This window comes from Arachis stenosperma, chromosome 8 (genome assembly GCF_014773155.1).
Source record: "Arachis stenosperma cultivar V10309 chromosome 8, arast.V10309.gnm1.PFL2, whole genome shotgun sequence".
In the NCBI taxonomy this organism is placed as follows: domain Eukaryota; kingdom Viridiplantae; phylum Streptophyta; class Magnoliopsida; order Fabales; family Fabaceae; genus Arachis; species Arachis stenosperma.
Genome location: NC_080384.1, coordinates 20,935,556 through 20,955,843, shown reverse-complemented (window position 1 = coordinate 20,955,843; position 20,288 = coordinate 20,935,556). Strand labels below are relative to the sequence as shown.

General features: G+C 31.2%; 3 protein-coding genes across 3 annotated transcripts; 1 reads left to right on the top strand and 2 right to left on the bottom strand.

Annotated features, from left to right (window-relative positions):
• Window positions 1-224: 224 nt before the first annotated feature.
• LOC130944737 (probable xyloglucan glycosyltransferase 12) lies at window positions 225-3,724 on the bottom strand. Its single transcript, XM_057873232.1, has 5 exons — window positions 2,610-3,724; window positions 2,196-2,504; window positions 1,767-2,057; window positions 1,560-1,673; window positions 225-1,465 (listed from the first exon to the last, which is right to left on the bottom strand). The coding sequence occupies exons 1-5, from the start codon at window positions 3,381-3,383 to the stop codon at window positions 836-838; spliced, it is 2,118 nt and encodes a 705-aa protein (XP_057729215.1). The 5' UTR covers window positions 3,384-3,724; the 3' UTR covers window positions 225-835.
• A 7,610-nt stretch (window positions 3,725-11,334) lies between these two features.
• Window positions 11,335-14,206, bottom strand: LOC130943945 (uncharacterized). The gene is made up of 7 exons (XM_057872041.1): window positions 13,946-14,206; window positions 13,692-13,733; window positions 13,127-13,255; window positions 12,615-12,856; window positions 12,160-12,196; window positions 11,779-11,836; window positions 11,335-11,697 (listed from the first exon to the last, which is right to left on the bottom strand). The coding sequence occupies exons 1-7, from the start codon at window positions 14,048-14,050 to the stop codon at window positions 11,618-11,620; spliced, it is 693 nt and encodes a 230-aa protein (XP_057728024.1). The 5' UTR covers window positions 14,051-14,206; the 3' UTR covers window positions 11,335-11,617.
• A 1,143-nt stretch (window positions 14,207-15,349) lies between these two features.
• On the top strand, window positions 15,350-18,105 carry LOC130945201 (probable pectin methylesterase CGR3). Its single transcript, XM_057873920.1, has 7 exons — window positions 15,350-15,488; window positions 15,648-15,797; window positions 15,901-15,940; window positions 16,031-16,072; window positions 16,829-17,203; window positions 17,456-17,511; window positions 17,649-18,105. The coding sequence occupies exons 2-7, from the start codon at window positions 15,699-15,701 to the stop codon at window positions 17,799-17,801; spliced, it is 765 nt and encodes a 254-aa protein (XP_057729903.1). The 5' UTR covers window positions 15,350-15,488; window positions 15,648-15,698; the 3' UTR covers window positions 17,802-18,105.
• Window positions 18,106-20,288: the final 2,183 nt, after the last annotated feature.

Genomic DNA, 20,288 nt, shown 5'->3' with positions numbered 1-20,288 from the left:
CACAAAAGCTTGATTCTGGTATGCAGTACACTGTACACTTACTTCCAGCTCATGGTTAGAAAGCTGCAAGCATTTCCAACTACAAACCTCGATGGCAAAATTAAAAGCGAGAGCAGAGGACCACATTCAGTAACTACTACTATCTATGCTATCACGAAACATTCATGATACATTACATTGGGCATCTCATGCCTCAGAAATCAAATCACACTTTTCTACCAAGAGAAACAAAAGAAAGTAACTAAACAATTTTATTCATTTTGTGTTCCCACGTAGTACCAAGCGGTGGGAGGTGGAGAATATCTAAACAGGACAAACAGAATGATGTTGATCCTGATTTTCTGCTCTAAATTTTTTAAGAAAATAAAAATCTGAAGTTGGGGCCTGCCTATGATGTTGTTTTTTTTTTTTTTGGGGGGGGGGGGGGGTTGGAAAGTTTTGAACCACATGAAATTTTGTAACAAAAGAATTGATCTGGCAAGAAAGAATCCACATAAAATTACAAAAATGAATAAAAGAAATAAGGGTGAACTTACACATTGAATCAAAGGCCCTAACCGGGGTTCTAATGTACCCGTTCCCCCATCATATATTGTTTATTTCTCTCGAACGTAGCACAGTATAGTCTTGCAGTTGGTGGAATTCTTGGAGGGTGAAACATGAGCATGTGCATGATACGAAGCACTCTGGGGTCCTCCTCTCACTGCCTCCATTCCATAAAGTGTATTTTTCTTGGGTTGATTCATACCATAGGGGGCCTCATTGTCCACCCTTGTTTTTCCGTGTATGAAATTTCATGCATGTGTCTCTCTACATAGTACAGAATCCTGTCACTTTAGTCTACCTGTTCACCAATCAAGTCTAATCCAACCAAAAGGAATGATATACCCTGGAATAGCAAGAAGTAGAAGTGGATTCCCTGTGCAGAAAGGAGACTCCTTGTTGCGGCTGTTAGAAGTAGGAAAGCCAATGCAAGCTCCTTCATATATATTCTGTTGTGCTTCTTCTTCTTCTTGGCAGCTTTTTGCTCCTGCCTCCGCATTTCCTCTTTCATTTCCTCAAGATCAGGTTCAGAGGACCCTCTTTGAGGCTTTGGTCCTTTTTCAATCAGTGAGACTAGATCACCCTCAGAGGAACGACCCGATTTCTTGGTGACCACCCACTCGTAAGCACTGCCGAGCTGGAATAGTCCGGAGATCATGGCATTGAATTTTGTAACAGACATTGTGTTCTCAAATAGGAGATAGGGAACAATGAAAGGGAAGGCTCGGGGAGCTGGAAGAATGTTGAGGAATGACATTGTGGCAGGTATGTAGCAAACAACCCAAAAAGGAAGCTCAGCTTCGGGCACGAACATTGTCATGGGTAGAATTATGCAGAAAAGGGTAAATGAATAGAAGGGCAATATAAGCTTTCTAAGAAGGAAGAATAGGAATATCATATTGAATTTCTTCCATATGCTTATCTGCAAGAACATAATTGGTACCAAAACTACATAAGCAACAATGTAGATAACATAATTGAAATGGAATATTAATAGGATTGCGAGAGATATAGACCTTGGCCCGTATGATGTCAGGCAAACAAAGGCGGAACAATTGCATTGGCCCAGAATGCCATCTATGTTGTTGTTTCCTATAAGCTTCATAAGATTCTGGTAACTCGCACTGGCACTGGAATCATAAATTAGCAACTTCTAATCAGTTCTGGGAATCAACTAGAAAAGACAAAAGCAACGGTTCATATGTGTTAACTGTATGACGAACCTCAACATCATTGAGGAAGATAAATTTCCAGCCATGGAGATAAGCTCTAACAGCAATGTCCATGTCCTCAACAGTGGTTCTCTCCAACCAACCACCAGCATCATTCAAGGCCTTGATTCTCCACACCCCAGCAGTGCCATTGAAGCCAAAGAAATTAATGAAAATGCCATTGACTTGTTGCTCCACCTCGAAATGGAATGATAGGTTAATGTTCTGCAACCTGGTTAAAAGGTTCTCATCCTTATTCACAAAAGACCATCTTGCTTGAACAAGTGCTAGTTCCTCATTATCCTGCAGTATCACAATATTGATCATACAGCATAAACATACTATTTCATCATTCATTTAAGCAGAAAAGATAAAGGTAATCCTGGTTTCCTAATGAGTAACACATAATGGCATTGGGAAGGATCGGAATAAAAAAAGCACCTTAAAATGAGGAACTGTTCTCTTAAGGAAATCTGGTGTGGGTTGAAAGTCAGCATCAAAGATTGCAACGAACTCATAGTCCTTGACATAGCTACAATTCATGGCGGATTTCAGGTTCCCAGCCTTGTAACCATCCCTAATGACGCGATGGCGGTAGAAAATGTTGGCACCCTCATGTTGCCATTTTTGCACCTCCTCCTTGATCAGCAACTGCGTTGTTGGGTCATCAGAATCATCAAGCACCTGAATCAACAACTTGGACTTTGGCCAATCCAAATTGCACACGGCCGCAATAGATTGCTGGTAAACCTAAACAAACAAAAGAAAGCACACATTTAACACGAGTAGTTCCTTATGAGACAAATGTTCAAACACATGGTGAGCGTTATGCGTGTTAAGACTTAAGAGTGTTACCTCTTTCTCATTGCACATGGGGATCTGAACAAGCACCATGGGGAAGTAACCTTTCTCTCCAGATTCAAGATCCAGAGGTGCATCTTTGGGGATGGGTTTGATCTTCTTAAATCGGATCCAGAAACAACCCAAGCAGAGAAGAAGCCTATCGAAACTCTGAATGATAAAGAGAATAATACACACATTGGCGAGAAACTGAAGAGGTGGAGCAAGGTACTCCACACGAACCAAAACCCAGCGAGAATAAACCCAATCGAAGAAATCCTTCACTCCAAAAGAAGGTGACCAAAGCAAATAAAATTCCAACTGAAGACTTGGAGAACCCAAATGCCACCCTTTCAAATACGCAGCAATTTCCAAACACAAGAGTGCCACCGAAAGCCACAGAAAAACCTTGATGAAAGAGTAGAATCTGCTCTTCACCGTTGGGTTCTCGTTCTCCCTGCCGCCGGAGTCTGCGTCCTCGTCTGTTCTTCCGGAGGCCACGCGGCGCTTCACGGCGGAGGCCAGGACGTACAATGCCGGGGCTACGGAGGCTAAACAACCGGCGGCTTTATGTGCTTTAAGGAGAAGAACCCAGGTGAGTTGCTTTGCGTTTTTGCCTCTTCTTTTTTCCCCTGCGCGACTCGAATGTTCACCACCACCACCAATGATCAAGTCTTCGTCGGAAGGACCCTCGAGCTCCACCATGGACCAGTTTGGGTTCTCCATCTTCACCACCACCGGTGTTCCACGGTGGCTCTCTTTCGCACCCCAGCTGAACAAAGGTGCCATTTTTAGTATATATTTTTGTCTTTTTTGGAGGACCCTGATCTCTCTGACGAAACTAACCAGAAACACCACAACCTTAAATGGAGGAAGAAGAAGAAGAAAAAGGGACTAGGAGTTAAATGTCATTGTCGGAAAAGGGAAAATGGAAAGAGGAATGATAATGGTGAGAGACGCGTGGTGAAAGCAGAGCAAAGCGTCGCTACACCATTGTGACATTGGCAGAGAGAGAGAGAGAGAGAGAGAGAGAGAGAGAGAGAGAGAGAGAACAGGTTCCACCCAACTCTACAACCTTTGCAATAAACGGGGTATCAACACAAACCTAATACAAATTTCTGAGACACAAGCACTTATACTACGAGGTAAATGGAAAGTGGAATAAGAAAGGGAAACAGCTCAACACGTCTTTGCAATTTGCATTGAATTTTTTGATTCCGAGTTTCTTTTTTTCTTTTGGAATTAATAATAATATAAAAAAAATGGTAGTATTATAAAAGTGTAATGACGAGAATATTATCCAGAATTGTAATTTATCAATAAAACCGAGATCCAACCTTCATAAATATGAAATGAGAGCAATCACGACGTAACATGCAAGTTTTTTTTTTTTCCGACAAATACCTTACTTCCACCACCGTGCCAACTCCTTTATTTTTCCAATAAAAATTCACAACCACCACACAACTGGAGCTTTCCAATTTATCCCACACAATATGCAAAACCTTCTCTTTTTTATCGGGTTTTTTCTTTTTACTTTTTTCCCCCTTTTTTGGAGCAGTGGTAGTAGGTAAGGATTTAAAAGTTACAAGCGTCTTCCTTGTGTCCAAATTGAAAGCTTACGATCCTTCTTCCTTCCCTTCGCTGTGGGCGACTAGGCGGGCTCTTTCTATCTTCCTTCTTTGTCTTGGCGCGTGGAACAAAATTACACAAAAGAGTTTCCGAAACGGTGTTCTGCAATCATTTATTTTACTGAAAAAAAAAAAAACAAAAAAGCGGGTTAATTATCAAAGGGGATATAAAAGGTGGAGAAACATGAGAGCAACAAGTGTGACGCGCTCCCTATTAACAGCCAAACACAAACCAATGCGTCAAAAAGCCAAAAGGCGTCTTCCTTCTTAGTAGTAATGTTTAATTAATTATTTAACTATTTTAAATTATTATTTTTATATAAAGATATATTAATTATTTTTTAATAAAAAAATTTTAAAAATCAGTAACTTTTAATGTTTTTAGTTATTATTTAATTAACATAAATATTAAATTAATTTTAATAAATAAATTTTATTAATTTATGTATATAAATTTTAATAAATATAAATATATATTATATATTTTTTATGTATAAAATATCTATAAATATAAATATAAATTATTATTAATTAAAAATTAATAAAAAATAATAATATTTACTTACTATCATGCATCGCTCAAAATAAAATAGGAAATGTGAAAAGGGGCGCTGAAGAGTACAGACTACAGAGCCGTCCCAAATTGTGGAGCTGACCAGGTCCTTAGTTTTCTTAGTAATTCCAAGCACCGAATCAGCCGATATTTTTTTAAAATATTGGCACTCAATTTTTTTTTTATTTCTCTCACAAATTACTTTCATCATGTATTAAATCGCCTTCAACATATTTCTACTCGTTCTCTTTATTTTTTTATTTTTTATTACAAATTATTAAAAACGATTTTTGATACACTATCTATGCTTAATCATACATGACAGATCTAATAATTATAACTAAATGTCACTTAGCTAATATTTATTGTTAGTGTAATCATATTTAAACACACAAATATAATATCTTTTTATTTAAATTGAATTTATTTATATGAAAAACAATAACAGTCTTATATATTGTACAATAAAATTTTTAAGAGAGTAATTTTTCAAATTAAAAGTAATAATTATTAGTATTAATGACTACATTTCAACATATTTTTATAATAAATCAATATTTGGTTTGCGCGTAAGGCAGATTTTATACTAATTATAATAAAACATAAGACCTATCATGTACGGACACGAGACACAATACGACACAAAACACGTTGACACGTGAATTCTAAAATCTTACATGACACGGAGATACGTATACATATAAAATGTAAAGTATTTTTTAATAAATTGTAATAATATTTTAATATTCTATTAATATTAAAATATAAATTAATTTTTTAAATTATTTTTAATGTCTTATTTTAATTATATCAAGTATTTAAAATATTTTTTTTAATAAATAATAATATATACTATATCTAAATTTATTTTAAGAATGTATATTAAGAATAAAATTAGATACGTTGACACGTGATGATATTTAAATGTGTCAAAGTGTGTCTAGAGAAAAAATTTTATTTTTTATTGAAATACGATTTAAATACAACAAATACGCATATCGAACAAATATCAATAAATATCATTTTTAAAATGTGTCTGACATATGGCAACTCAACAAAATATATGTACTACATAGCATACGACTTACGTATTACACTAAATATCATACGATATTAAAAAAAAATTTAACCCAAATCAGCTACTCTTTGTGCCAATTCAGAGTCTCTTTCACACGCGCTCTACCAGAGAGCGTGACCGATACACTGTTCACTTACCATTTTTAACGCTTTTTACATTCTTAAATCCAATGGCTAGATCTGCTGCGATTTAAAATTTTTGGGGTCTATTAATAACTATTACTAAGATACTAATATCCTATATATAAAATGTTAGATTATACAATATCCACAATAAATCCTGAATTTATTAAAAAATATTTTTTTAAATAATATCATACATCCAAATTTTTTTATAAACTAAATCTAATTAAATTAACCAATAAAATTTAAAATAATATTAATCATAACTAATTTTTATTATGTTAGATTAATTTAATTAAATTTAATTAAAAAAACATTTAAATGTGTAATATTATTTTTTATTGTTTATATCTATTGTTAACCAAAAAATCCTAAATCAAAATCTAATTGATCAAGCAAACTATTACAAAAATTACTGAATTTTAACATAATGAAAATAACCGAGTTTTCACTGATCTCGAAGATGCGAATAAAATCTAATATACCTGATTTTAAATCTTCCTCTATTGTTAACCAATCAGTCTTATCTAATATTTTATTGATAGTAAACTTATATCCAATACCGATAGTATCTGCCTTAATTTGGTACTCTTGTGTTTTATTATCCATGCCATGTGAGTTTAGATTTTTGTAGATCAATCAAATGTTGATTTCAATTTTCAGAGTTGATCACCGATTAAACATCCAAAATTCCAAATAGTCCGCAGAGAATTTCGGCTTGCACATTTTGTTTTCTAATAAGTTTTTATTATTTAAAATTCTTAAAAAATTATTTTTATAGATAAATAAATTTTTTCGATCTTTTCAAATAAATTAATTTATTTTATAATAATTTTTTATCTAATTATACTATAATAAAATTTATTTGAGACTTAATTATTTAACATATATTAAAAATAGATGAGCTTGAATTGTTTTTCCGTTTTAAAGAAATTCGAAAAACTCACTGGTTTTAAGATGAGATGAGATTCTTATTCAATTTTTGTTTGTTTGTTTAGGTGTATTTAATTCTATCCAATTTATGTTGTGAGCGATACATCATACTAGTATGATCTGGAGTAGAGAAAAGCTTAATAACTAGCAGATTTGTGTTTTGTCAACGCTTTTAGTTATAGTCGTCCAATTATTTGTGTTAGTTTTGATTTTTTTATTAAAAAATATATTTTTTTTAAATAAAATATTTTTATTTAATTTTAAATTTATTTAAATATATCTTTCTAAAAAAATTTTTATTAAAAAAATAAATTATTTATTTTTTTAAAAACTAAAAATACCTTATTAAAAAAGTATTTTTTAATATTTGAAAATTCTTTTAAAAAAATTTGTGTGAAATCATTTTTGTTTATTAAAAAATATCTTTTTAAAATTAATAAATAAATATTTTTTTTAAATAAATCAATCAAACTAATTCTTAATCTATTAATTTAATAATATATTTTTAATTTATATTTTTAAATATTATCAATTGACTAAAAACAATAAATTCTTCTAGTCTTCTAATATTTTTGTTTGAAGTATGTTAAAAGTAACATACATATATCATTGACAGCAAATAAAATATTAGGGAAATAAAACGTAAACATTAGAATAAAGACTGAGTTTGATAAAATTTTTATTTTTTAAAAGTAGTTTATGAAAATTATCTTTTAAAAGACAGGTGGCAGTATTTATGTTTGGTAAAATCACGTTAAAAATAATTTTTAATAAACACAAGTTTATAATTATGTTTAGTAAAACAGTTTTTAAAAATTAAAAAAATTATAATAAACATATTTATAACAAAAATTTTTTTCTTCAAATTTTAGAGACCAATAATTTAAATATTTATTTGATTTACTCTCTATATTAATATAAATAAAGTTATCATTAGTCAATAATAAAACTTGTATGTAATCCAATGTTAGTACTGATACGTCCATTATCCATCTATATATATTAACTCACTTTTACAAATCACAGAAAATGAGATACATATTTCAAGTAAAATTATATATATATATATATATATATATATATATATATATTGTTATTATAATTTTGACTAATGTTTATGAAGTTGGTGTATGAAAATTTTATTATTGGTTTCCATAAATCAGATATCTTTCACGTTTTAAAGAATAGAGAAAAACAAACATCTACTAAAAAATACAAAAACAACACACAAAAAATAATATAAATAGATAGAAGTTCATACCTAATACGTGATAAAGATGTATTTGTGTTGAAATTGTGAAGATTAGGTTGAAAAATAAAAAAATACAAAGATTGTGTTAGAATTTGTGAAGATAATGTTGAGAAATTAGAAATATATGAGTATTTCAATGGCAATATAATGACTGGAAATATGTGTGGAAAAATAAATAAAATCTAGTGTTAATAATTAATAATGATAATTTTGAATATTTATTATATTATATTTTTTTTAATTTTGATAAGCACAAACTACCTTTGAAAAGCTCTCTCTTAGATGCTTTCAAAAATACCCCTAACTTTTAAAGCCGCAAGTATAAGCACTTCAACTTTTTAAGCACCTCTTAAAAAAACTTTACCAAACCCATCCTAAAAATATACTAATTCTGTATATTAACTTCAGAGGTTAAACACTTAAACCATGAAATATACTAATTCTATGAGGATTTTGGACCACAAAGTTAGAATCTGAAAAAATTAAGGGTGACAATAAGTAGGGTAGGGTAGGATTTGGAGTTAACTATAATTCTACATGCAAATTGAGATTTTTATATAAACTCAACCCTATTTTATTCACGGATTAAGAATATTTCAACTCTAATTCTACCTGCTTTTAATCCGTAAGTATCCGACTCTATCTGCGGGTTACAAGAAAAGATGCAATATTATTATTTAACTTGATGATAATTTAAAATAGAATTGTCTTGATGTAAAAAAATATATTAAATTATCAATTAATGATATTCTTTTAATGACGAAAGATCTTTTGCATTTAGTGAGAGGTCTTTGGTTTAACATTCACTTAAAACATATTTTTATATAAGTATATAACATATACATACAGGTTAGTCAAGTAGGGTTGAGACTCAATCCACACTCTACCCAACCCACACGAGAACCCTACTCGCACCCTACTCTACCCACTGCTTACTGAGTGAGATGAGATTGGGTACGCGCGGGTAGAATACATGTAGGGCTGGCAATGGGTAGGGTAGGGTAAGGTTTGGACTCAAATGTAACCCTATTCGCGGGTTGAAAACTTTTTAAAATTCTATCCTACCCTACCCGCGGATTGAGAATTTCTCAACCCTAACCCTACCCGCACCCTAAAATTATAAACCCTACCTTACCTATAGAAAAATAAAAAATTTCAACCAAATATAAAATTCAACAATTCCAAATTTCATATATATTAATAAAATAGAAAATAAAAAACTAAATTTAAATTAAAAATAAAAATAATTAAATCTTAAAGAAATCTAACAAAAAATTACAAATAATATGATCATCAATTAGTTTAGTAGTTATTTCAAATTTTTATAAGAGAAAGATTGTGAGTTCAACACTCACTTTCTTCATTACATATATATATTAGAAATGCGAGTAAGGTAGAATAAGATATACCCTAAACCTGTACCCTACCCTACTTGCAACAAGTAGGGTAAATGACCCTATTTAAACGGGTTAGTTTGAGTTGAATACCCATAGGTAAAATATAAATTACCAGTCCTAAATACATGTTGCCGCCCCTAAAAAAAACCAATATGGGGGGTTTTGATTTCACCAATATATAATTACTTAACGTTTCAAACCCTAGTAAAAAACAATCTGGGGGGTTTTGATTTCACCAATATATATTTCTTAACGTTTCAAAGTCCTAAAGAGATAAATTTAGAATTTTCATCACAAAAAAAATCTTTTTGAAAATTTGAACCAACTTAATATATAATTATTTAGGATTTTGAGCCCTAAGAAATCATTCTAAATTTTAAACTCCAACTCGACCCCAAGTAAGAACCCTGCTGTAGATTGTATAGAATTTCAAACCTCAGGAAGTACATAAATTTGAGATATTATCCTTTCTGGGATAGGAAACATAAATTTGGGATTTCAATCCACAAAAAAAAATCGCTTAAGAGGAGAACTGGGTTGAAAAGGTCGCTTTTCTTTGGTTCTGGGCCAGGTTGCTGGCCTGGTTCCTGACCCAAAAAAAAGAGGATTTTGAACCCGTACTTTGGAGTTCAAAAATCTGGAAAAAATATAATCTGGAATTTTAAAACCAAAACAAGAAATCCGCATAAATGTTGATGACAAAAGTTTATCCCACTATTTAAATGAATTTGTTAATAAATATCTTAAAAATACTAATTAAGGTTACTTTGATAATTTTTCTAACTTCTATACATTTCTTATTAAATAAATACATTACAAACTTAAAATTTTTAGTTATCAATTATACTAATACCTTAACTAGTATTCTTAAGAGACTAGTTAGCTAAATCCTATTTAAATTATGAATTATTTATCTATCTTGTACCCTAAATAGAATACAAATGTTAAATTTACAAATTAAAAAATATTGAAAATATAAAAAATTTAAATTTTCATCGCATTTGTTTTGCAGTCATTAAATAAAAATATTTAAAGCTTTTTACTAATAGTAAATTTATCATATGCCCTATTAAACCCTTAAATTATATCATTGACTCCTCACTTCAGACGACTAAAATGTATTATTTCTAAGCTGGATGCAATATGTATTTAATAGAAATATGGAAAAGAGTGAGACAGCAAAATTTACAGTTGTCTTCTGCGATCAAAATTCAGACCACACAAGAACAAAGCTGAGGCATATTTTTATGTTAAGTGCTAAACGAAGATAAACTACTTAAATTCATTTAGAAGTAAGAATAGAGTATAAAAACAACTCGTCCCTCCAAAGGCAGTAAGGCTCCTATATGTTGCCTGGCGTTAGGAGCATGGCAATTTGATTGCCAACCCAATGGAATCGTGCTGCCTACAATTCCAATATTTCTCCGTACAACCTAAACTTCCAACACAGATCTATTTTTTTAAAGATCTGTCAAATTCTACTTACTCAAGGGGAAGAAACAGAATGACTTTCCAATCAATTCGATTTACATGTATATGTAGCAAGTCAAATCCAATCAATTCGGTTTACCTATGGGCTACTTCGATAAAATGGTATTTCATAGTAAATCGAATTTAATGAATTCAATTTACTAGTATACATACTAATTCGAATAAATTGAATTCGATTTACATCGATTGAATTCAATTTATATAAATATGCAAATAAGACATCCATGAACCACATTTGCATTCAGGACATTCATGTAAAATTGAATCTCATTTGTTCACGTCATTTGCCCAACAGAAATGCTCTGATTATGTAATAATATATGCCTACTTACAAAGGAAGTAAAATTATTTTTACGCACACAACCTCCTCCTCAGAATCTAAACCATGTTACATGGGCACTGCATGTCCGATTGGAATTCCAATCAATTAAATACACAACTCTTCTATGAATTATAAGCGCCAAAAAAAAAACCCTATTCTGAAATTGCAGCTGAAAATTTAGTGCACAGTATTTTAGCTTGATGTTATTAAAAATACCTTGTATCCTTTCAAGTCCCAGGACAAATTACATACTCCCATTCTTACGTTCATGTTTTATGGCCTCGTATGAAGTCATCACTTCTTTGAATTTAGCCTCAGCAGCTTCTGCAAAATTTTCACATTCACATATCTGTGATTAGAACCATGGTCTTAGATTGATCCTACACAGATAAGTTGGTCACCTACCTCTATTATCCTGGTTCTGATCAGGATGATGCTCTTTTGCCTTTGTCCTAAATGCTGTCTGCAAATGAATAGGGAAGTTTTCAAAATAAAATTGAGACATTTAAGGTAACATATTTACAGAGTATAGAGTACAGTGAGTTTCTAAGATTGACATTAGAATTGAAGTCATGCAAACACCAAGCATGAATAAAAATTACAAGCTCTCTATGTAGAGAAGACAGCAGTTGATAAATGTAAAGAAGCTAAAAATAAAATAAGATGAAACATCCATTCCATGAAGACGAGCATGATGGATATAGTAAGTAGCTGATAAAATCAAGCACACCACTAACATTAATATCCTAGCATTAGCAATATAAGCTCATGCCAAAAGAAAGTCACCTTAATCTCATCATCTGAGTATGGAGTTCTTCTAAACCTGATCCATAAAAGGGAAAGTTAAATTTTAATGGCCAATGGTAGTAATACAGAAGAATAACAACTCACAGATACTGATCTTGAAAATCGCAACTATTAGCAGATACCAAAATATAACAGTTGTTTAAGACTTGGTCTGTGAACACAGAGCAATTAAACTGAGATTGGTCCTCACTGACTTTTCCTGGTTCATAGTACTTATAAAGATGTACTATCCCATATAACCATTTTGTTATCAGCGTAACCATAAAAAATTTTCTTCCTCCCACCAAAACTCTCATAATTTTTCAAAACTGTAACAAGAACTACTACCTTGTAGTTCCTTCAGCAATATAAGTAAATAACTATTACAAGGAAAAAACCGTGTCCCCCTGAAACTACATCTTACATGGGCCAGTATCTAAGACTTCTTTGAGTACCTGTCAAGACCCAAAACTGAGTAGTGATGTGACAACGCATAGCTTCCACTCTCTCGAGGAGCTTCTCGATAATTTGTCCTCCAATTATGATCTTTGAAGGATGTATCAGTCTTCCAATACCAATCTTCTCTCTGGAAATGCTGATGATACGCACCAGGTCCACCATCCTTCCAGCTTTCATAGCTTCTTCTGTATTTATTTCTTTCTCTGTTAAACACATTTTGCATACGCCTTATTCGTTCCTACAGTTACAAATAAAACCAGATTAAAAATATTAACTACTGGCTCAAGCTGCAATGTATAGGACAACCAGCCAACTGATACTTAAGCAAGTTAAAATTTGCATTTATTTCCGGTTTATTACTAAGCAGTAAAACTTGTTTCTTCACAAATTATTGTGATTCAGCCTAAACCTTTTTTATAAAATAAATATCTTAATATCTCAAATTTGAACAAGGCAAAGCGCAGTTTATACAGAAGGAGAACTTGACTATGAAAGAAAAACAACTCACCACTCTTTCCATCTCCTCCTCATACTCCTCTTGCATCCGTTTATTGTGTCTCCTCCATGCTTCTTCCTGAAATGCTGTTCGGAAAGAACCACCACTCCGTCCTTTCGCTGATGATTGTGACCTGGACCACTACAACAAAGTGATCAAAAGCATACAATATCAGTTTCAGTGTGGAATAAAATAAAATCCTAACGTCCTAGTACAAGTACAACCAAATAATCTAAAATACAAAGACAAATGCACAATTTAATGCTTCCTCTGTTTCGAAATAACTTTTTCTTTGAATAAACTGAGAAGAGTATTTGAAAATTGCATTCTTATATGTTAATTTTCAAATGTATTAATTTAGTCAAAGAATCATTTATTTTTATACGGAGGGATACAACACAGATGAACAAGCTTTTTTGCAGTAGGAAAAACGAATTGATTCGCCAATAAGGCAATAACTCATCCAATCATTATAATGTATAATCAAACATCAAAATGCATTTATCTTCACTCTAGTAAACTGATGCAGCAACAAGTTGATCTCTACAAAGTAACGAAATACAAACGAGCTAAATACCTGCAAATAGAACCAATCAACAGTCCTCCGCAGCTGACCAACCTGCAAAATAACTCTTCAACCATCATGCAAAACGATGACACAAAACATGGAAACGTTTCGCAAAACAGAATTATCCAAATCCACATCTCTAAGACCACAGGCATAAAGGAATACACTCAACTGAATCTAAACCTAAAATCGATTGCGAAAAAGGAAAAGCATAGGGGCACAGTTGAAATTGGAAGAGAGAGAAAGGAATGCGGAAAACTCACGGCAAAAGTAGTGGCGGTGGCGCCAATTAGGGCGAATAGGAAAATTCCCCAAAGCTTAGGACCTTCTTCGCCTTTGTCTTTGTCTTTCCCTGCTTCCTCCTTCATCTCTCTTCTTTCCGATCAACGATTCTTCTTCTTCCACATATCCTTCTCTGCTATCTTCGCTCGCTTTTATTCTTCTCTCTTTCTTTCACCGACTTGTAAAATTGCAGTTCAAACTTGCAAAACCTCTTTTAGTTTCACCTACTCTTTTAACGGATGAACCCATGAAGCTACTTCTCATCGCGATCAATAAATTTTCACCTTCTAGTACCTTTTCTCGTTGTTATTTTTGGGCCACAACTATTGGGCCGATATTGAATAGCTTAACGAATCAAGGGAGGCCCACATAAAGCCCATCTATAAATCCAATGGTTGGGCATTGTTGGTTAGTAGATACTTGCTTGTTACAACTTACAAGTACAAAGCACCTAACAACCGACAATTGAAGTATCAGTGCATCACCTATTTTTAAGTGCGTTCGAACCAAAATAATAATAATAATAAAAAAATGGAAAAGTATGAAAAACCAATGGAATATTTGTATAATACGTATAATGAAGGTTTAGAGAGTATTAGAGATATAATTATTAGTGTTATTTTTTTCTATTAGCTAAAGTTTTTTGGATGAGTGGTATCATGATATAGTATTAGAGTTTTAGATCCGAAAGGTCAAGAGTTTAATTTTTTAAAAAGATTTTTATTATCCTTAGTACTCGAATAATTATTCTAGATAGTATAAAAAATATTCATTTTGTAATTCATATAACCTATTATACACATTATACAAATAAACCATTATCTTCCTAGTGGGACTCTAAAAAAATAAAAGCTTATAATGTAATGTGCGCTCCGTTGGTAAAGCATAGCAGAACAATAAAAAAATTTACGTACATTATTTTTCTGTACAACTTTTGTATTGTAAATATTTTATTTTTATATTAAAAATAATAGTTTAATTTTAATATTTTACACATTCATTATTAAATTTATGGATTTAGATAAATTTTTAATTAATTATCTAATATAAAATTATTTTATATTAATAATGTAATAAAAACTAAATTAAATAATTCATAAAAAGAATATTCTTGTATTATATAAATTCATTTTCATATTAAAAATATCAATATAAAATTAAAAAAAAGATTAGATAGACAATGATTATTTTAAACAATATGAACAATTACCAATAAAATAAAAATATATTACATCTTAATTTAATACTACTAATTTAAATTTACTCTTTTAACCCTATTAATTTACATTATTCACACATTATTCAAAAATATTATTAGTTATCTATACTTTTCTTTAAAAAAATTATATTGAAGTGAATACTAACTCATTCACTAATTCTCAATGCCATAGCATTCTCTAAATTGCGAGTGTGTTTGGAGAGGAGAGACAAAACGCGCTAAATTGAGATCTAACTTCTAAGGCTCTGCCTCTGAGACTGAAAGCGTTTGGCATAATAATGCACGTCCCGCAACAGGGTTAGCTGGTAAGATGACACCCGTGTACGGATCCATAATAATAATGAACCAGCTTCCTATGGAGCTGTGTAATGCAACCTTCAATCAGTTCTTTATTTTCATTCTTTTTGACGTAGTTGCCACGCACGCTTCTATTTCTATACGCACCTGATCTGCGTCTTTTGCAGATTACCGATTAAACATTCAGAACTCTGAGTTGATATTATCTTCAGAAAGAGATGTCGCGGAGACCGGTGAATCCATCTCGCGGAAGTGGATTGTTTTCATCTTCCAAATCAAAGTCTTCGCCAGTTTTGTCGGTTGGCCTCATAGTCCTGGTAAGTGGTAATTAGATTAACGTAGTGATGGAGGTTATGTGTATATGTAATTTGTTTCTTTTCTTTTTCTTTTAATAGCTATTTTTTTTTGTAACTTGTGTAGGGAGGTCTTTTTCTCGTTTTCTATTTACACAAGGGATCAGGTTTGTTTCTCACTTCAATACAGTTATTGCTTTCCTATTTTATGCGCATATGGCAGTTACTATAAGCTACATTTCTTTCTCCTTCTATAGGTGGATCTGGTAGCCGTTTAGAGTCTGTTAACAGAGTCGAAGGTAATAACTGTTGTTTCTTTTTCTCCTTTTTCTTCTAAGCCATTAACCATAGAAAAATGCTATTCGTACACCAAAATCAGCCACCAATGTATTTGTGTATAACTACATATGTATAGTAATTTATTTTCAATGTGTATTTGTATGTGGCTGATTTTAGTGTACAGGTAGCCCTAGTTGTTAAAAATATCATGGCAAATCACTCTTTGATTCGGTTTTGCATTAAATGTGTCGCTTATGGTTTTTCTTTTTCCTTTTATTATTGGTTGTGTGACCTTTGTGGAAAAGTTAACATTTTCGTAGTTAAGGACCACTTGAGGTTACGTCCTGCCCATTGATGAATGTCTCTTAACTGAATATCATTTCATTAACTTTTTTACAAACTCATTATGCTTTAAGAAGTGCATCACTCTAGTTAGCAGTTGTTTCTGGTTTAGTGCATAAGAGATTAATTATAGTTGATTATTTCATACTTAATATGAACAGTATAAAGATATTACCTAAGTTGATGGCCTTATCTGGATCTCATGTAACTAAGTGTTTCTCCTAATTTGGGTTGCTTCAGTGATCTGCATCTTGTTTTTGTAGTAGTCCTGTTTTATGATAATAGCATTGTTATTATACCCTAAGGAAGAATCATGTGGATGAACTCAGTAGTTTTCAATATAGCTCATCTTCAAATTCATTCAGTAATCTTTGCTACTCTAATTTTTTTTCACTTCTATTTTGAAATGACACATATTTTTTTTCCGAATGCAGGTGAGTATTTATGTACTGATGAGGTCCAACGAGCAATTCCGATTTTGCAGAAAGCATATGGGGACAACCTACATAAAGTATTACATGTTGGTCCTGATACTTGCTATGTGGTATCTAAATTGCTGAAAGAGGAAGAAACTGAAGCCTGGGGTGTAGAACCATATGACATAGAGGATGCTGATAGTAATTGCAAAGCACTAATCCGCAGAGGCATTGTTCGCGTGGCCGATATCAAGTTCCCTCTTCCATACAGGCCAAAATCTTTCTCTCTTGTAATTGTTTCAGATGCCCTTGATTTCTTGTCTCCTAGATACCTTAACAAGACTCTTCCAGATTTAGCAAGGGTATCAGGAGATGGCATTGTTATATTTACTGGTAAGTGCACTTTAACTAGTTTGTATTCGTAAAAATTCCTTTTCTGTTAAAACAGAATTAAGTAACTTAGCTCTAAAAGTAGAATATGTTATCTTCAGAATTGTTTATATGTTGAAGATAGTTTCCTGTATAATATTTAGCATATATGAAAAATCATACATTTTAGTCTTTTTTGGTGGAATTGTTTGTGTATTTGAATTTTTTAGCATGTTGGCATCTGTATCTGATAAATGATAATACTTGTAAATATAGGTCTTCCAGGCAACCAAAAGGCTAAGGTTGCAGATGTTTCTAAATTTGGAAGAGCGGTAAGTACATTTTATTGTTATTTGAGGTTTTCTTGCTGCATCATTATCACTTATAGATCTGATTGGATGTTTGTGTAAAACATTTTAATGCTGTAAATTATGGATAACAAATACTAACGAATTTGCATTTGGTTCAGGCTAAGATGAGGAGTTCATCCTGGTGGGTCAAGTTTTTCCAACAAATTAACTTAGAGGAAAATGAAGCTGCTACCAAGAAGTTTGAACAGGCTTCAAAACAGGGTTCTTACGTTCCAAGATGTCAGATATTCCACCTCAAGTCTCTCAGTTAACTTAATTACAACATGGTTCATTTGTAGAATTGAGGCTCCTGATGGATGCTTCTTCCACCGTTTTATATCTGATAGTCTTTCTTCTTTGAAAGCAATTCAATTCTTTGATATTTATTGGTCATAGATGTTGTAGCTTTTTGTTGTTGAATGTAATAGGTTTCTATTGTTTGAAATACCGCACCTTGTGGTAAAGGATGAAACAGTTAATTTATGGGTTGAATTATTAGGTGTTCTAAACTTCACAGGGTCTAATTATTATACTCAAAGGCATTTTTCTCCTTGAGTTATAAATTTTAATCTCGTATGAATCACCACATTCATTTTCCTTTTAATTTGTCTCTAAAGTCTAAATCGTTGCTGATGAAAAATTGGGAATAGTCAAATCTTTTATAGTTACTTGTTGCTTCTATGTTTGATTGGATTCTAGTATTCAACTAAAGTGAAGTGTTTTCCTTCCTTTTTTTCCCTTAGTTGCTTACTCTTCAGTCTTCACTCCATATTTTGAGCAAAAAGACTCAATTCTTATACAAATTTGCTACATATCTTTTTAAACCTCGTTTTTGGAATGCACCTTGAAACTTTAGAGGCTAAGCTAAAACAAAAACACAAACTATTAAGCTACTGCTTCCGTCCAGAAGAAAGGGGAAAAAAAACTATTCAGCCAACTATCTTTAGGAAATACCGATCGAATCTGCCTCTAGGATCACGATATATAAGTCCATTCCTTGAGTCATTGACTGCCACAAAGGATACCTCAACGTTCTTAATATTAGGTGTTGAAAAGTAATAATCAACGAATCCTTAAAGCTTTTAAAACTCTTAACAGAAAAGTTCAAAGTTTATAAATTATTATCCTAATAATGTTAATGAAATTTCCGTGTATATATATATATATATATATATATATATTGTGTTTTGTAATCAAAACATATTAATATTTTTTTTTGAAATTAAAGTTAAAGTTTATATATTTAAGGTTGATTACGTTGGAAAAAGATCCTCTCCAGTTTTTTTAACAATTGATAGAATTCAGTGTGATCTATCACCTTTGATTCTATGAGTGGGACCAGAAATAAATAAGAGAGAGAGCACAATGAATGGTTAGATTGAACACTGGATACCATCCAGTTTTTTTCTCACTGGAGAGGATCCACTCCCGATTACGTTACATAGCATAATGTCAGGGAGAAAAAAAAAATTATTTTATTTAACATACATTAATTCTAGCAATAATTAGTGAATATTAAATAAGATAAATTTTGATTAATTTTGACTTTTTTTTTTTACCAAATATTTTGGTTATCTAAATGGTTTTAAGTCCACACAAAAGACAAAAATTCTGTTAAACCATTTATTCTATTATATAAAAATCGGGTTTTTACACTTAATGATAAAGTTGTTGTGACATGTTTCTGCGAGTGTTTTCTGATTTATTTCTTTTAACTCATTAAATAAAATTCATTACAATAAATTAATTATATTAATTAATTGATTTGATTAGATATTTAAGTATCATATAATTTAATATTATGTATATCAATTAATTGAATATAATAAATACAAATTAATTTAGTTAGAAGTTTATTGTTATATATATAAACATGACAGAATAAAATTGTAAAAATAATATTTTTATCATTTTGGATATTTTAACTCTTTTTTCTTTGTTTTTTTATCTTTACGTATATATAATTTTGTTTGTGTTAACTTTGTTTATTTAATAATAAAATATACTCATGTTAATTCTATCATATAATAGTCTATTTTTCTCTTATGTATTTTGATTTATATATAGTTACTTTTAATCTTGCTGTTTTGTTTTCTTGAATTATTCTATTTTTTATGACTTAATAATTTAAAAAAATAAAAAAGAGAAAAAATAATGGCCAAAAGTGGAGGCTAAAAACTTAAAACAGCAACATCATTCTTTATTATTATTATTATTATTATTATTATTATTATTATTATTATTATTATTATTATTATTATTATTAGCTTTATTAATTTTTTTCTAACATTCTTTAATATGAGCCCCATTTTTTATTCTTTATTATTATTAATGCTTTTATTATTTTAGGTATGAAGTTAATGATGATTGGCAAGTTGATGGCAATGGATTTGTGTGGAAAATGGATTATAGATGATCATGTTATTTTAGGTATGAAGTTAATATACTAGAATTGTTAAAAATTGGGGTTTGATGGGTGGTGATTGAATGTGAAGTGATGTTGCTATGATATTGTATGTGAAAATTGGGTTCGTGAAGTTTATGCCGAACGGAAGAAAAATTATTTAAAACAAAAAAGTTATGCGCGTCAGAAGTTTAGAGTTCAAAATGTGAAATTATGTAGGTTTTAAATTTAGCAAAATTTTTAATAAAACATACGCCCATGCATACACGTGGCATGAGATTTTGCGTATGCGAACCACCCTTACGCGACTATGTGGTTATGTTTGACACGCATGCGTATGTGTAAAGGGGAATTG

Excerpts from the sequence above, each read along its gene's own strand:
- LOC130943945 (XM_057872041.1), bottom strand. The coding sequence starts at position 14,050 with ATGAAGGAGGAAGCAGGGAAAGACAAAGACAAAGGCGAAGAAGGTCCT. Across the intron at positions 13,256-13,691 it reads TTGATTGGTTCTATTTGCAG|TGGTCCAGGTCACAATCATC; the intron begins GTATTTAGCTCG and ends ACTTTGTTGTAG. Across the intron at positions 11,837-12,159 it reads ACTCAGATGATGAGATTAAG|ACAGCATTTAGGACAAAGGC; the intron begins GTGACTTTCTTT and ends ATTCATTTGCAG.
- LOC130945201 (XM_057873920.1), top strand. The coding sequence starts at position 15,699 with ATGTCGCGGAGACCGGTGAATCCATCTCGCGGAAGTGGATTGTTTTCA. Across the intron at positions 15,798-15,900 it reads CGGTTGGCCTCATAGTCCTG|GGAGGTCTTTTTCTCGTTTT; the intron begins GTAAGTGGTAAT and ends TAACTTGTGTAG. Across the intron at positions 15,941-16,030 it reads CTATTTACACAAGGGATCAG|GTGGATCTGGTAGCCGTTTA; the intron begins GTTTGTTTCTCA and ends CTCCTTCTATAG.
- LOC130944737 (XM_057873232.1), bottom strand. The coding sequence starts at position 3,383 with ATGGCACCTTTGTTCAGCTGGGGTGCGAAAGAGAGCCACCGTGGAACA. Across the intron at positions 2,505-2,609 it reads CCATGTGCAATGAGAAAGAG|GTTTACCAGCAATCTATTGC; the intron begins GTAACACTCTTA and ends TTGTTTGTTTAG. Across the intron at positions 1,674-1,766 it reads TCTTCCTCAATGATGTTGAG|TGCCAGTGCGAGTTACCAGA; the intron begins GTTCGTCATACA and ends TTATGATTCCAG.